Source organism: Scyliorhinus canicula, chromosome 16 (genome assembly GCF_902713615.1).
Source record: "Scyliorhinus canicula chromosome 16, sScyCan1.1, whole genome shotgun sequence".
NCBI lineage: Eukaryota > Metazoa > Chordata > Chondrichthyes > Carcharhiniformes > Scyliorhinidae > Scyliorhinus > Scyliorhinus canicula.
The window spans coordinates 143449637-143466889 of NC_052161.1; the positions used below are offsets into that span (position 1 = coordinate 143449637).

The following is a 17253-nucleotide window of genomic DNA, read 5'->3' on the forward strand; positions in this document are numbered from 1 at the left end:
CCATCCCTAATTGCCCTTGAGAAGGTGGTGGTGAGCTGCCTTCTTGACCCATGTGGTGTAGGGACACCCACAGTGCTGTTAGGGAGGGAGTTCCAGGACAATTAGTTACTTGGAGGGGAACTTCCAGGTGGCAGTGTTCTCATATACCTGCTGCTCTTGTCCTTCTAGATGGTAGTGGTCGTGGGTTGGGAAGGTGCTGCCTAAGACACTTGGTGAGTTACTGCAGTGCATCTTGTAGATGGCACACACGGCTCCACTGTTGGTTGGTGCTCGAGGGAGTGAATGTTTGTGGAAGGGGGGACAATCAAGTGGGCTGCTTTGTCCTGGATGGTGTGAAGCTTCTTGAATATTGTTGGAGCTGCGCTCATCCAGGCAAGTGGAGAGTATTCCATTACACTCCTGACTTGTGCCTTGTAAATGGTGGACAGGCCTTGGGGAGTCAGGAGGTGAGTTACTCGCCGTAGGATTCCTAGCCTCTAATCTGCTCTTGCAGCCACAGTATTCATATGGCTGAGTCCAGTTCAGTTTCTGGTCAATGATCGCCCCAACAGGGGGGATTCAGTGATGGTAATGCCGTTAAATGTCAAGGGGCGATAGTTTGATTCTCTCTTGAAGGCGATGGTCATTGCTTGGGCATTTGTGTGGCACGGATGATACTTGCCACTTGTCAGTCCAAGCCTGGATATTTCCCTGGTCTTGCTGCATTTGAACATGTCTGCTTCCTTGTCTGAGGAGTCGCGAATGAAATGAAATGAAAATCGCTTATTGTCATGAGTAAGCTTCAATTAAGTTACTGTGAAAAGCCCCTAGTTGCCACATTCCGGCGCCTGTCCGGGGAGGCTGGTACGGGAATGGTGCTGAACATTGTGAAATCATCAGCGAACATCCCCACAGTTTCTATGATAGGGCAGTAATTGGCCGGGTTGGGTTTTCCCCACTTTTTGTGTACAGGTCATACCCGGGCAATTTTCCACATTGCCGGGTCGATGCCAGTGTTGTAGCTGTACTGGAACAGCTTGGGTATGGGGAATGACAAGTTCTGGAGCACAAGTCTTCAGTACTGTTACCGGGATATTTTCAGGGCCTGGAATCTTTGCAATATCCAGTGCCTTCAACCATTTCTTGATATCATGTTGGGTGAATCGAATTGGCTGAAGACTGACATCTGTGATATTGGGGACCTCTGGAGGAGAATGAGACGGATCATCCCTGCCCTTAGCTTCTATGCTGTGACTGAACTTCTTTCAGCCCAAGAAGTGCAGGTGCAAAAATTGATAAATGGTTGACCAGAAAATATGCAAAGGTGATTCTATAATTGTTTTACAAGTGTGGGAACCACAGGTCCAAGATTAGAATATTTGGGTCGGTTCAATAAATATTAAATTCTAGTAACCAAGCATGTGAAGGCAGCAAAAGCCAATATTGCTTTTGCTTGTCCAACAGACTTCCGAGGAAGAACTATTTACCAATAATGAAGAAAGCCCTGCCTTTGTCGAGTTTCTGGAGTTGTTGGGAGAGAAAGTTGAGCTGCAGGATTTCAAAGGGTGAGTGCTTTTTTGATGCCATGCTGACCAATAGTGTGTGTGTGTGTGTGTGTATGCGCGTGTGTGTGTGTGTATGCATGTGTGTGTGTGTGTATGCGTGTGTGTGTGTGTATGTGTGTCTATGTGTGCGCATGTGTGTGTGTGTGTATGCGCATGTGTGTGCGCGTGTTGTTTGCGTGTGTGTGCATGTGTGTGTGCGTGTGTGCTTGCGTGTGTGTGTGCACCTGGACACAATTAGACTACGTTGGAGACTCCAGGAATAGTGAATGATTTCAGTTAATTTTGTAACCCAGAGGATTAGGTTTCTGACTCACTGTCGATCTGCATTTATCCAACTTGGTTCTGGACCTCCTAATATCCTCACCTAACAAAAATGTATCAGTCTCAGATCTGAAATTTCTAATTACCCCTTCCACAGCTTCAACAACTTTTTGGAATAGATTTCCAAATTTTCCCTGTCCTTTGTGCGAAGATGTTCCTGAAAACATCTGAATGATTTGGATACAATTTTGAGGTGTTACCTGTTCAGGACTTTCTGTTCACCTCACCCCGTTTTTATTTCTCTATCAATCCATCAATCACACCAAAACCTTTAATCGCTTTATACACCTGAAATATATCACTGCTAAAGCTTCTAAACCAGAGGGAAACAAATCGAGTCTGTACTAAACTAAAAGCAAAATACTGTGGCTGCTGTAAATCTGATCTAAAAACAGAAAAAGAGCGAAGCTGGATTCTCCATTTCTGCAAGCAAGTGCCGGCTTGAACGGAGAATCCGAGGGAAGTTTACATGGAAAACAATTGTTGCGAACCCCTCACCAATTCCGGTACTGGTGAGGTTCTCGCACTGACGCCGACTTGAACTCCCGCCTCCCGCTCCGAAACGGGCGAAGAATAGCTGGGCCGCGCATGCGCATGGCTGACAACCTACAACATGGCGCCAGCCGTGCACGGACCCAACCTCCCATCCGCGACCCCACAGCCCACCCCCTGGCCACCCCCCACCAATCCCCCCAGCCCTTGCAGAAGCCCGTCCGGGCAAGGGCACGGATCCTGGCCGAATGTCACGGCGCTGGTCACAGTCCGCAGCCGTCTCCCCGGGTTCGCGATTTGTGTGAGCACATGCGTCCCGCGCCATCGGGAACTCAGCCCATTGGGGGCGGAGCCTCCAGGGTGGGCCGACCAGTGGCGCACCAACAAGTCGCGATGACACAATTTCCGAGGGGGCGGAGCATGGTTGGCTGGCATCGGGCAGCAGAGAATCCCGCCCAGAGTCTATACCAGCTGCTCCGATATTTTAACCTTTTAGTTGTCATTTTAATTATAGGAATCTTAACCTGAGTGAGATTTAGTGGGTGGGGGGAGGGGGTAAATGCTTAGTGCATTGTTTTATCTGCCATTTTAGCAGAGACGCAAACCCATTCCAGATAAACAGGTTACAAAATGTTAGAAGTGAATGTCATGTGAATGACGCATTGGAAAATTTTGCTATGTTGAAGATACTTCATGAATGTGCGTTGCAATAATCAAATCCTTTGTTCCCCAGGTTTAGAGGAGGCCTTGATGTTGCACATGGCCAAACGGGGACAGAGTCAACTTACTGCAGATTCCGAAGCAAAGAGATAATGTTCCATGTTTCCACGAAGCTCCCATACACTGAAGGTGATGCACAGCAAGTAAGTCTATATTTGTATGGATTGGGAATGTTAAACTTGAGGGAAAAGGGATGTGATCATTCTTCCAGCTCAGGGCCTGTTCTGTAGACAGTACTGAGCAGACATTTAATCCGTTGAAATATATCCATGTTCTGTCTCCCCACCAATCTCCAAAAGTCATGATGGTTGAAAGGGGAAGTGGATCACTTGGTGATGTACATGCAACATGAGCAGCTCTTGGGGTACACTAACAAATCTGTACACAGTTAACTGATCTCTTTGACCCCGGTCTGTGAGTTGGGAGGACGATGCTCTTTGACCCCGGTCTGTGAATCGGGGTTCGATGCTCTTTGACCCCAGTCTGTGAGTCGGGGGGGGGGGGGGGGTCGATGCTCTTTGACCCCGGTCTGTGAGTTGGGGGGTCGATGCTCTGCTGGTCTCTGGTTTGACACTGATCAACCATCTACAGATGATTGACAAATGGACAAGTACCGCCTGTGGAGCAATAACCAATCATAACGCACTGGTTTGAGGATTAAATGACAAAAGGAAAATCGAAGAACACCGGGCGGAATTCTCCGCCGGCTCCGAAAATCGCGGAGGCCGTCGTGAACTCGGCCGAGGTTCACGACGGCCTCGGGGCTCGCTCCCCGCACCTAATTCACCCCCACCCGGGGGGCTAGGAGCGGGCCCCCGTTGTTCCCGGCCGCGACCTCGGCCGCCGGAAATGATGCCCGAACGGTGCTTCGCGGATGTCATGCGCAGAAACCCGCGCACGCGCGGATGACATCAGCGTGCAGACGACGCGAACCCGCGCATGCGCGGTGCCGTCTTTATCCACCATCTGGCGCCCGTTTCACGAATGCAGCGACCAGATGTGGTTGCTGCCGTGGTGAAATGGGCGTGAAGGGCGATTTTTCCGAGAGGGGGGGGGGGGGGGGGGGAGAATCGCGGGGGCGCCAGGGGGGCGTAAAAAATGTCGGGAGGCCCTCCCACAATTCTCCCACTCCACGTGGGGAGTGGAGAATTCCGCCCACCATGTTTAATGGTCAAATCAAAGCTAACCTAATTCTAATTACTGTAAGAAATTGATCTAAATGCTGGCGAAGGGTTGTAAGATTCCCATTAACTACTTTATAATAGTTGTTTTACTCAAGGATCAATCTAGTCTTTAAAAAAATCTTTCATGGGATTTCATCACTGGCGTTTGAACTGAGTGTCTCACTCATCCATTTCTGAGGAGGGCAATTAAGAGTCTACCACATTGCTGTGGATCTGAGTCACGTGTAGGCCAGACCAGGTAAGGACGGCAGATTACCTTCCCTAAAGGACATTAGTGAACCAGATGGGTTTTTACAACAATCGATGATAGTCTCATGGTCACCATTACTGAGACTAGTTTTCATTTCCAGATTTAATAATTGAGTTAACGTCCACGTACACACACTTACACAAAGATCACGTACAGATAAAGATAGTGCAGTTTTAACAGATTACTGTTAATCACATCTCTGATTTATGATTTCCAGACTCCCACGGGCCAGGCCAGTGTTTTCTTTAATAGATTTGATGATTTAAAGTTGAAGTGAGGCACTTGTAAAGTGAAGGGTTTGCAGCAGGTTGTGAGGCTTCTTGAAGTTGAATATCTTGGAGGTTTGGCCTTCAGTGAATCTGAAACTGGAGCAGGTTAAGTACTTTAGCCGTCTGACCATTTGTCGCTAGTTTGAGTCTTGTTCTCTGGCAGACTGTAGAGATGTACCATGCAGACCTAGTGGCACTTTGCAAACACTAAAACTCAGTAGAAATTTGAGTTAACACTTCTCAGGTGCAAATAAGAATCGTTTTATTTGTCTCTATTGATTACAATTGAGAATCATTTAAGGTCTTACTCTCTAATAAGTCCAGCTAGCAAACTCAATAGAAGCAATCTCGTAGACAATTCAACTTTCAAACACAGAAATTATTTTCTTGCTTACGGCAAAACAGTTTGCATTTACTTCAAGAGTCAGAGTTGGAAAGTGAAAGATAGAGAGACAGCGAGTAAGTTAGATCAAAGTATAGATTGATCCATGAATAAAAAATGGCCGTACGATCTATCACGGTTATACCAAATCATATCAGACTTTAGCCATCTAGCTATACCCCGATGTAATCCTAATTGGTTTGGGTTAACATCAAATAAGTTTGATTCAGCCGCCTGTCATTAATAGGCAACATTAATTTAAATGTATTCTTGTATAAGCAATGGAATGCGATTCGACTTCCTTATAGCATACAACTTGAACCAGTTTCTTGCTGACCTGCTTCTTAGGAAAATGGTCTCTATGCTGTTGCCATGGAGCTTGCCTTATCCTTGGGTTACTTTATCTTGTCAGCTGCATAGGAATGTCGTTTTTAATCTGTAATGCTGTGTTCTGTTGAAGCTATGTTTTGAAATGCTGAATCTGTGTTTTGAAATGAACTGAGGTTATGAGTGAGTTTTTACAATGGTCAATAGACCAGGGGCTTGATGCCAAATAGCTATTTTTTGACTATCACTTTTACCTATTAGATGTAATAGAAAATAGCGGGCTTCCACGCAGGCTGATAGGTAATGGTTCTGATAGATATTTTGGGTCCTGGGTAACTAAGCGTGCAGTACTTCAAACCCTGTTTTGGTCGTGTGTCCACTAAACCAATGTAGTTTGGATGGACAAAGTAATCGTAATACAATGAGAGGTTGATAGAGGCCTTTGAGTTTTGATCATCCCATTTATCCAATATGAAACATGGTGACATGTAGTCTGGAAACTCCACAGTCTTTGTGTGTCCGCCGATCCTTAAACAATGAGATGTGTGAATTCCACAGGTGGCTGTGAAGTAGCCTCACCTATGTCCATATTTAATTAGGTATTCTATGGTGACTTGATACTGTCTAAATGTTAAACGTTAATTGATTTGCAGCAGTCGTCTTAACAGCTTGTTTGTGATCAATTTACCTGATTGGAATATTTAGGGGTGGGTTCTCCATTGCCCAATGCCGGTACCGGGATTCCCGATTGGGGAGAATGGAGCATCGAGGAAACAACAGGTTTGGCATCTGTTACAATGCTCCAATCCCCCACAGCCGGCCTCAACGTGCTCCACAGCCCTTGCCATTTCCATTTGATTAATGGGATAGAAGCCTGACTCATCACCCCCACTCCCCACCCCCATTACTTACCAACCCCCACAGCGGCAGATCCACCGGCTGGGATTTGGTGAATGTTTTCCCAAGCTCACCCCTGCTGCAGTGAACCTCGGCATGGGTCAAGGGGGTCAGTTCATAACTGAGATGCCCCCAAAGTCCAACAGAAGGCCCCCCTCCCACCCACAATGCAAATTAGCCTGGAGAAGGGGAGAGATCAACATAATGGGTCCAGTTCCCAGTCTCAGCGGAGACCAGGAGGAATTCTCTGCTGTGGGAGCACTTAGGCTCCAGAGAGGAGAATCCAGGCCATAGGATCCTGAGGGATATTGACAGGGTGGATGTGAAGGGGATGTTTCCTCTTGTGGGAGAATCTCAAACTCGGGGGTCACTGTTTAGAAATGAGGATGTCACCAATTTAAAATGAAGATGAGGGGAAATATTTTCTCTCAGAGGGTCATGACTCTTTAGAACTCTCTTCAGGCAAAGGTGGTGAAAGCAGAATCTTTGGAATATTTCTGCGGCAGAGGTGGATAGATTCTTGGCAAGCAATGGGGCGATACATTGCAAGGGAGCGATACGTTGCAAGGGGGCGATACATTGCAAGGGGGCGATACGTTGCAAGGGAGCGATACGTTGCAAGGGGGCGATACGTTGCAAGGGGGCGATACGTTGCAAGGGGATAGGACGATAGGTTGCAAGGGGGCAATACGTTGCAAGGGGGCGATACGTTGCAAGGGGGCGATACGTTGCAAGGGAGCGATACGTTGCAAGGGAGCGATACGTTGCAAGGGAGCGATACGTTGCACGGGGGGATACGTTGCAAGGGGGCGATACGTTGCAAGGGGGCGATACGTTGCAAGGGGGCGATACGTTGCAAGGGGGCGATACGTTGCAAGGGGGCGATACGTTGCAAGGGGGCGATACGTTGCAAGGGGATAGGACGATAGGTTGCAAGGGGGCAATACATTGCAAGGGGGCGATACGTTGCAAGGGGGCGATACGTTGCAAGGGAGCGATACGTTGCACGGGGCGATACGTTGCAAGGGGGTGATACGTTGCAAGGGGGCAATACGTTGCAAGGGGGCAATACGTTGCAAGGGGGCAATACGTTGCAAGGGGGCAATAGGTTGCAAGGGGGCGATACGTTGCAAGGGGGCAATAGGTTGCAAGGGGGCGATACGTTGCACGGGGGCGATACGTTGCACGGGGGCGATACGTTGCAAGGGGGCGATAGGTTGCCGGGGGCGATACATTGCAAGGGAGCGATACGTTGCACGGGGGGATACGTTGCAAGGGGGCGGTACGTTGCAAGGGGGCGGTACGTTGCAAGGGGGCGATACGTTGCAAGGGGGCGATACGTTGCAAGGGGGCGATACGTTGCAAGGGGGCGATACGTTGCAGGGGGGGATACGTTGCAAGGGGGCGGTATGTTGCACGGGGGGATACGTTGCAAGGGAGCGATACGTTGCACGGGGGGATACGTTGCAGGGGGGTGATACGTTGCACGGGGGGGATACGTTGCACGGGGGGATACGTTGCACGGGGGGATACATTGCAAGGGGACGATACTTTGCATGGGGGCGATACGTTGCAAGGGGGCGATACGTTGCAAGGGGGCGATACGTTGCAAGGGGGCGATACGTTGCAAGGGGGCGATACGTTGCAAGGGGGCGATACGTTGCAAGGGGGCGATACGTTGCAAGGGGGCGATACGTTGCAAGGGGGCGATACGTAGCAAGGGGGCGATACGTTGCAAGGGAGCATACTTTGCACGGGGGGATACGTTGCAAGGGAGCGATACGTTGCAAGGGGGCGATACGTTGCAAGGGGGCGATAGGTTGCAAGGGGGCGATAGGTTGCAAGGGGACGATAGGTTGCAAGGGGGCAATACGTTGCAAGGGGGCGATACGTTGCAAGGGGGCGATACGTTGCAAGGGGGCGATACGTTGCAAGGGGGCGATACGTTGCAAGGGGGCGATTCGTTGCAAGGGGGCGATACGTTGCAAGGGGACGATAGGTTGCAAGGGTGCGATACGTTGCAAGGGGGGATACGTTGCAAGGGGACGATAAATTACAGAGGGCGATATGTTATCGGGGGTAGGCAGGATGCAGATTGGAGGTGATCAGATCATCCACAGTTATTAAATGGTAGAAAAGGCTCAAGGGGCAGAATGGCCTCCTCCTGCTCCTTGTTCCTCCTTGCATGTTCATGTTTATCAGTTTACAAATAACAGTCAACCTATCAACAGTCATAGGGTTTATTAATTTTAACTCAATTGACAAATATAATGAATTAATTCACACATAATAAAGATGGCAGAGCAGGTGATGTGTTGTGAATGTAGAATGTAGGAGCACAGGGACACCTCTGTGCTTAAGGGCGAACACGTCTACAGGAAGTGTTTGTGAGTCACTCAGAGTCGTTGAGTTTAAGAAACTGCGACACGTCAGGAGGGGAACGCTTTGTTCAAGAACCAGTCACACCGCTTACAATAGGATCTTCTGATTTGGTCAGTTGTCAGGAACAGGAGGGTGTGACTGTGAGTGAGGCAGGTATGGAAACCCCAAAGGCAGAAGTAGCCGAGGCTCAGCCTTTGCAATTGTCCAACAGGCTGATGGTCCTTGCAGCCTGTATGGATGAGAGTGGGGGGCTGCAATGTTGATGAGTGAACTGACCAAGGTACCATGGCACGGGAAGCCATTAAAACGGGGAAAGTAATTTGGAATTTATAACAAAATGGATGAATTATCAGTACAGAGAGAAATAAATATGTATGACCTGCTAACCTTTTACAGAGACATGGTTGTAGGGTGACCAGGGTTCAGTAAGACAGGAAATGCTATGTTGATGCCTGTTCCCCTGCACCTTCCATTGTTTCTGTGATAAGTCAGTTTCTTGGTTTGAAAGAACTAGTGACATAACGTGTTGCATAATACAACACGTGAAATCATTCAAGACACATTGGGCTGATACTATAATCAGCCACCAGTAATTCAGCTGTACACTTAACAATATATTTGATATTTACAAATATATATTTATACATTTATACATGCCTTGTTTTTTGTTCAGCTTCAAAGAAAACGACACATAGGAAATGACATTGTCGCTATAGTCTTCCAGGATGAAAATACCCCTTTTGTGCCAGATATGATTGCATCAAACTTCCTACATGCTTACATTGTTGTTCAAGTGGAAAACTCCTGCAGTAACAACACTGTCTACAAGGTAAGCGCTGCCCCGGCACCATGATCCCCATTTGCTGCTGATATCTGCTTTCTTATGAGAAGGAAACATTATTTATTTTATTTAATGTTACTAACTTTTTTAGCTGAGGCCTTCAGTGTAAACAATTCATTCCTCAACAGTCACTCTCAGGAACGCAACACAATTAACTGTCACGATTCACCCTGATTTCAGTCAATACAGATTGAGAAATTATTACATGACCCTTGCTGGCATTTGTCCAATAGACAAATCGAAAAAGAAAACACAGCATTAGACCCCAACTCCAGTGACCCCAACTACAGCCCAGTGAGCGCCAAATGGAGAATCAATGACGAAAGGAGCAGAATGATTGTCACTGGCATTGGGGTGATGTGAGCTTGGCTGTAAATCCTGATCTTTGTTCAATGAAGACCACTGGACTAATTGAAGCTGGAGGTAAATTCACAAATTGGCTTCAGCAAACATGCTATATGGAGAGAGAATGGAGCCAGGAATTATCTTCCTGATGACTACCTGAAATATTTGGCAGGAAATGTGTGTATGCGCAGATCGATTGTAAGATGTTTCTCAAAGATGCACCACAGGTGAACTAACCTATTGCTGCTCACCATTCGGGTTCATCTACAAAGAACAGTCACTTGGCAGGAAAGCAGAGGGTGACAGGAACCCCGAGAATAATTGTCATGTTTAAATTAGTATTTTCAGAAAGGGAAACTCAGAAATAGAAGAGATAATAGGAAATATAATGAATTGACCACAAGTCAGTGCCTCGGCTCCAGTGAGACTCCCTGGTGTAGACAGACAATACGCGAATATTTTGCAAATGATGCTGAGAGACAGGAAGAACAGCTAGAGTCAAGACTTTGCTCAGATGGAATCTGGTGGAGGTGAGCTTCAATTCCACACAAGTTGAAAATCTAGCGTTGAAGGTCCTCACCATCCAGCAGAACATGCACCACCTATCGGCAAGCCAGCAGGAAGGATAATAATACCGCATTAATATCATTGGTTTGGGATACCTCTTTATTGTAAAGAATTGAAAAATATCTGCAATGATAGATTCACAGAGATTCAATTGCAAACACATGTACTTCACTCGCACGTTTTATCGCCAGAGGCCCTTTCTTCAGTGGCCAGTTTATTTGTGACTGTTAATCATCCATTAACTTGAGCAACCTGCCCTTCCTGCTTACATCTCTCTAAACTATCCAATCAACTCCCCCATTTCCCAGGTCTCTGTCACTGCAAGAGATGACGTTCCATTCTTCGGTCCGGCACTTCCTGATCCAGCCATATTTAGAAAGGTAACTGCTCATCCAATCACTTTGAAATTGAAATTACTCTGGTACTGATGTGTCTGAGCACCTGAAGAGTTTGTGTGGAAGTATCTTGCTGCCCAACCTCACAGTTTTCACTCTTACTTGATGATTTCTTTCCCCCACCTTTCTATCTTAGAGGTTTTAAAAACAAGAGCATGAATTTGTGAATAACACAGACAAGTTTGTATGAGATATCGCGAAGCACAGGGACCTTATCTGCGAGGGTATCCCAACTAGCAACACCGGTTCGTGGGGGTGTAAAGTTTTGTTTTGTTTTGGTGGAAGGAGACAAGTGAAACCCCAGTAAGAATAAACCCCAAACATCGTGCAACAATTATTAAAGACTATTTATTAAAGTAAAGAAAAGACAAACATACACAAACAGGGCAACTCTTTGACAATTAAGGTATATGAATTACTACAACACACAGTTTATGTAGAACATACCCCTTATTCCAAAATATATCTCTGATTCCTGGACTCCTTAATACAACCCCATTTCCCCAAACAACATCCCAAGTATGACATAAGAATATAAGAACTAGGAGCAGGAGTCGGCCATCTGGCCCCTCGAGCCTGCTCCGCCATTCAATGAGATCATGGCTGATCTTTTGTGGACTCAGCTCCACTTTCCCGCCCGAACACCATAACCCTTTATTCCTTTTAAATCTAAAAGTTATAAATCTATAAGTTAAAAACCCAGCTTGTAGTTACCACACAGTACAGGAATAATAGTCATGTCTGGGAAATGTTGTTTCCTGGTCCAGCAAAGATAATTAAACTGCTCTTCACAAAGGTTTTCTGCACTGCCTTGACTATAAGACTTTGAAGCTGTTAGCTGGAAAACCACCTGTCTGCTTCTTGAGGTTGTTAGGTGTTAGCTGGCCTGCCTTGCTTCTGAGGGTCCGGTCAATTATATTTTTGTTGTACTTTGATTCTGCCTTCTGTGCATTTGGCTATCTGCCCCTATCACCCTCCTTGACTCTAGATATTAACACATGCACCTCATTGATCTTCCCAATCGTCCATGTAAACTATTGCAAGCCATTCACATCGGAGTCTTATTTAAACTGCCTTCTAACCCTTAACTGGGAGAGGTGCATCTCTCACTGGGGCCTTTTGAATACTGGCTACTGCTGTCTCTAAGCAGATTTCTACCTGTTTCTGGGCTGGTCATATCCCATTATGTTTTTTTACTGGTGTTGCTCGGAAAATTCATGACCGAGGAATGGGTTTGTCTTGCAACATTGCCACAGAGGAATTCTGATTCTATCAGTAGGGATAGATTAAAATTGGCAAATACAGGCACCTGTCTCAGGTGATAACCCCTCACAACATATAAACTGCTGCCTTTCAGCACTGATATTTTTCTGGGAACTGATGGACAGTATGGCAACTGCTCGGTCCAAGATCGCAAGAAGCTGCAGTGTGTGGTGAACTCAGCCCAGCGCATCACACAAGCTTTCCACCCCCACATTGATCCTGTCTACACCTCCCGCTATCTCAGGAATGCAGACAGCATTATCAGAGACCCTTCCCACCCAGGCATTGCCTTCTTCCAGACCCTTCCATCAGGCAGTAGGTACAGAAGTCTGAAGACCTGCACATCCAGACATAGAAACAGCTTCTTCCCCACAGCTACCAGACTCCTCAATGACTCCCCCTCGGACTGATCTGTTCCCTGTAAGAACACTATTCACGATGCCCTATGCTGCTCTTGCTCATGTATCTACTTTGTTTGGCCCCTTGTTCCGCACTGTGACCAATCACTGTTTGTTGATGTACCATTTGTCAATGTATTCTGTTGATTATTCTTTTGTCTAATATGTACGTACTGTGTACGTTCCCTCGGCCGCAGAAAAATACTTTTCACTGTACTTCGGAACATGTGACAATAAATCAAATCAAATCAGATTTCAGTTCTATATTTAAAAGTTTGCATATCCTTAGATCGTTAGGTAGATTGGCCATGCCAAATTGTCCTTAGTGTCCAAAAAGGTTAGGAGGGGTTATTGGGTTACAGGGATAGGGTGGAAGTGAGGGCTTAAGTGGGTCGGTGCAGACTCGATGGGCTGAATGGCCTCCTTCTGCACTGTATGTTCTATCTTTCTTGGTAATGTTGCAGAAAACCAGCTATCATGGGCAATGAAGACTAGAGGTCACTGTTAGCGATCCTAAAGATGAATTGATTTTTTGTTATCGCAGAATTCACATTGCTAATAGTTGAAATGGTCATCATATTGATGCTGCCGATGCTTTCATGTTCACCCCATCAATGTTTCAACAACAATCTGCTTTTTTATAGCACATTTAATGCTGCAAAATGTCCCTGGGTACTCCACGGAATCTTTACCTAATGGCATTTGACATTGTGCCACATAAAGAGATATTAGAAAAAATTACCAAAAGCTTGGTCAAAGAATTAGGTTTCAGGAAGTGTCTTTAAGAGAAAGGAGGAGGAGAGGTTTTGGGAAATTCCAGAGCCTAGGTCTTGGGCCGCTGAAGTCAAGCCCACCAATGGTGGAGTGAAGGAAATTGGAATTTACAGCACTGTCGACAAAGAGAAAAAAATGTTGAAATGCAAATCGCAATTCTCTCTCAACTGTCTGGCCAAGCTGGGGGAAATCCTGTCTAGAATAGCAAAGCACAACAGTGGTCTCGACTGAGCGATGTCTTGCTTGACACACAGTCAGATTGAAAACTGAATTAAATGCTACTTGAAACTACTTCCAGGTTTTCTGTTGCATTGCACATTAGCTTGCTCGCTCCCAAGCATCTCACAACTTCTGTGCATCACACAATGTTGAATATATCCCCAGGTGGAATATTAAGGAATTATTACATTACTGTTCTCTCCAGCCTGTCCCCCCCCCCCCCCCCCCCCCCCCTTGCCCCTCCATCCCTTCTTCATATTTCTGTGATCCCTACTGTCCATGATCCTCACTGTCTGCCATGTACGGTGGGTGGGTGTGGGGGTGGGGGGGGGGGGGGGTGGGAGGGGTTGAGAGAGAGAGAGAGACACAGTCACTCACTCACTCCTTCAGCCTGAAGTACTAAAAATAATACTTTTCCTCCGTATTCGCCTGTGCCCTGTTTTTTCATATTTCATATATTTGTCATATTTTAGGGTCCCGAATTTCAGGAGTTCTTGCTCACAAAACTCATTAATGCAGAATATGCTTGCTACAAGGCAGAAAAGTTTGCTAAATTGGAGGTAAGTTCTGAACTTTTCACAGCCCTGTGGACAGATCCTACGTAATGTGTGTCTCTGAGCTCTCACATTGAACTGAGATTGAGAGTAACAAAAAGACAGTTCAAAGTATCCATTCTGGAAAGTTAACTTCAAATATTCACAAGTTTGACCTGCTTTAAATTGAAACATCTATTTCCTTCTGAATGTAAAATGTGTGTTGTTTGTGATTTTAAAACAAGGGTTTGTTAATAAACCTGACAGAAAAAAAGTGCAGGGCTTGGGGACTGATGGAAATACGGGATTAATTGAGTAAAACTCTTTCAAAGAGTTGACAAGATGGGTTAAAGAAGGCCAACAGTGGAAACGACTGGTGTTGGTTACGAGTGATATGGCTTTGGAAGATCATGGATGTTTCACATAACAAATTATACATTACAGTTGAAGATCGGAGATGTGATAACAAAGTCTGGTCTGAATTTGCAATGATGCAATTGACCTGATTGACATTTGAGTTCAGGGGTAACTGAAGAGTTTTAAATCGCTGTGTAGGCGCAATATTTGGGTCAGTGCTGGAACCAATCAAAATCTGAGGAACATCATCGATGGAGACAGGATAATGTTCCACTAAAGTCGAAGCATTTTCATCTTCCAGGTGTAGAAATCCCGGGTAATTTTCCCCCAAAGCTCAGGTGGAGTGGAGGATCATTGTAATATTTTCACCCACATCCAAATTAAGGTCAGGGTGACTGGGTGGAGATGTCAAATTTCTGTTCCACAGCTAAACCATGGAATACAATGGTCCTGTCATCTAAGGAAAATGAGAAATCTAGTTTGTCAAATAAAACCGAGTACCAATTGATATGTTGGTTGGCCAAAGAAACTGTCCAGTTTCAATATTGGTGGCAATAAATACCAATGGCCTGGATTTTCCAATCAGCAGCAAAGTGCTGTTTCTCACCCCTGACCTCGAAGAGAGACCCCCAAAAAGATCTCAGGGTCTCTCTGTACCATTGGTTTACCCCGAATCACACCGAACAACCCAGCAAGTTAAAAGCGTTTAAAATCCCTCAATTTTAATGCAAATTTTCCAACAATAAAATAGTTGCACGATTGTATTAAGATTGATGCCGAAGTAAAGTTAAATAGATTTTTTTTTAATGTTTTATCTTTTTAAAAAATATGTGGAATTTTTAAACATTGTGGAGAAATCTGACTCTTCATAAATTATAAAATTAGTTTCTGAGGACCAGCGAATTATTAAGTACTGCATTAAAAACCCAGTTTCATCTCATTCAGCACAATGCAGCTTTTCCAAGGGTTTTTAAAAATGAGAATGGCCTTTACTGCAAGGGGGATGGAGTATAAATACAAGGGAAGTCTTGCTACCGATATGTATAGTGCATTACTGAGACCACACCTGGAGTACTGTGTACAGCTCCGGTCCCCTATGTGAGGAGGGATATACTCACATTGGAGGTAGTTCAAAGAAGGTGCATTTGGCTGATTCCTGAATTAAAGGGGTTGGTTTATGAGGAAATGTTAGCAGGCTGGGCCGATACCCATTGGAGTTTAGATGAACGAAAGGTAATCTTAGTGAAACATAATACTATTCTAAGGCGTCGATGGAGTAGATGCTGGGAGGATGTTCCCATTTAAGGGGTTTCCCATTTAAGGGGTTTCCATTTAAGACGATGAGGAGAAAATTATTTTCTTGAGGGTCGTTCATCTTTGTAATTCTATTCCACAAAGATCAGTGGAGGCTTGGTCATTGAATGCATTCAAGGCTGACTTAAACAGATTTTTGATTTGTAAACCAGTTAACGATTATGGAGACAGGAAGGAAAGCTAAGGCCACAATCAGATCGCTGATAATCTATTGATGGTAGAGCAGGCCCGATGGGCCAAATGGACTAATCCTCCTATCTCTTGAGACTTTAGGGGATTATTAGTGTTAGAGTGGGTGTTCTTAGCAATTCATGTGTGTGGTGGAGATTCAGCCTATCGGAACCTCTACCGCTCACCCTCTGGGAAGCATAGACTTATTCACAGCAAATTCTGGATTTCTGCATTATTCCGCACATTCCCAGACTCTTTAAGGTGCTGTTAGTTTCAGTCCAGTAATGAGCCTGAAACAATGACAATCCCTGTTATTAGTACTGGAAAACCTGGGCCGTTATTTCTGAAGTATCAGCTGGGTTGGTTTTCAACAAGTTAATTGCCTATTTCCTCATATTTATTTCCTGATATATTTTTCCTGTACTTGTAACGAAGGAGAGGACGAGATCAGCCTTACTGGAGACTCTCTATGAAGAGCTCCACGTAAATAGTCAAGCTATGATGGGCCTGGGAAACGAGGATGAAAAGATTGAGAATGGAGGGAGTGGAGGAGGAGGAGGAGGCTTCTTTGAATCCTTTAAGGTAACATCACCTTTTTTCTAATGAATTTCATTAAGTTAACATTCAATTACTTTTTTTGTTTCAGCAGTTTATTCACAGCATTTAATTTAATTTAAAACTACCTTGATTATTCTTCGCTAAAGTAACAAAATAATGCATCTGTGGGGCTGATATTTCTTATTTGGATTGATATAGTGGATTACAAATGTGAATTAATGCAGTTATAGAAAAGCTTATCTGAAAATCCCGTGAAATTTTCTTCAACATAATGAAGAAGTGAGGAAATTAAAGCTGATGTTTTGTCTATTCCTGAAGCATCACTTTATTGTAGTGAAGCCTGTGGCACCATTAGATATACCGGCAATGTGTAAGATTGGATCTTATTTAGTATCCATTGCAATGGAGAATCACTGTAAATGTGTCACTGTTACATGTTTTACAAATATTGAGTTATCACAGAAAATGGTAATTATATAGATAATCTTTGATCAAAGATTGTCAACTTGTAGTGTTGCAAGTAAACTATGTGCCTCCTTCACACGTTCTGGGTTTTAACCCTCTAATTATTAGCAGATTCAGGAAATTTTTTGCATTCCTCAACTTTCAACTTTTTGTAGGGTTTTAACATACGGCTGAGGGGGGGGGGGGAATCGCATAATACAGCAATAATACACTCAATCGGTGGCTTAGATTAAACCTTTGCCCATACTCTCCATCTCATTGCAACATTGTTCATGACTGTAAAAT

The 17253-nt window shown here is 45.0% G+C and overlaps 1 protein-coding gene across 22 annotated transcripts in view; it reads left to right on the forward strand.

Moving 5' to 3' along the window:
* LOC119979250 (RAP1 GTPase activating protein) overlaps positions 1–17253 on the forward strand; it is a 705159-nt gene that overhangs the window by 617299 nt on the left and 70607 nt on the right. For all 22 annotated transcript variants that reach the window (XM_038821204.1, XM_038821202.1, XM_038821208.1 and 19 more), the window contains 6 exons: positions 1444–1544; positions 3091–3220; positions 9442–9597; positions 10830–10901; positions 14044–14130; positions 16381–16527. In XM_038821204.1, coding sequence (XP_038677132.1) covers positions 1444–1544; positions 3091–3220; positions 9442–9597; positions 10830–10901; positions 14044–14130; positions 16381–16527 — 693 coding nt within the window. The remainder of the gene's footprint in view (positions 1–1443; positions 1545–3090; positions 3221–9441; positions 9598–10829; positions 10902–14043; positions 14131–16380; positions 16528–17253) is intronic.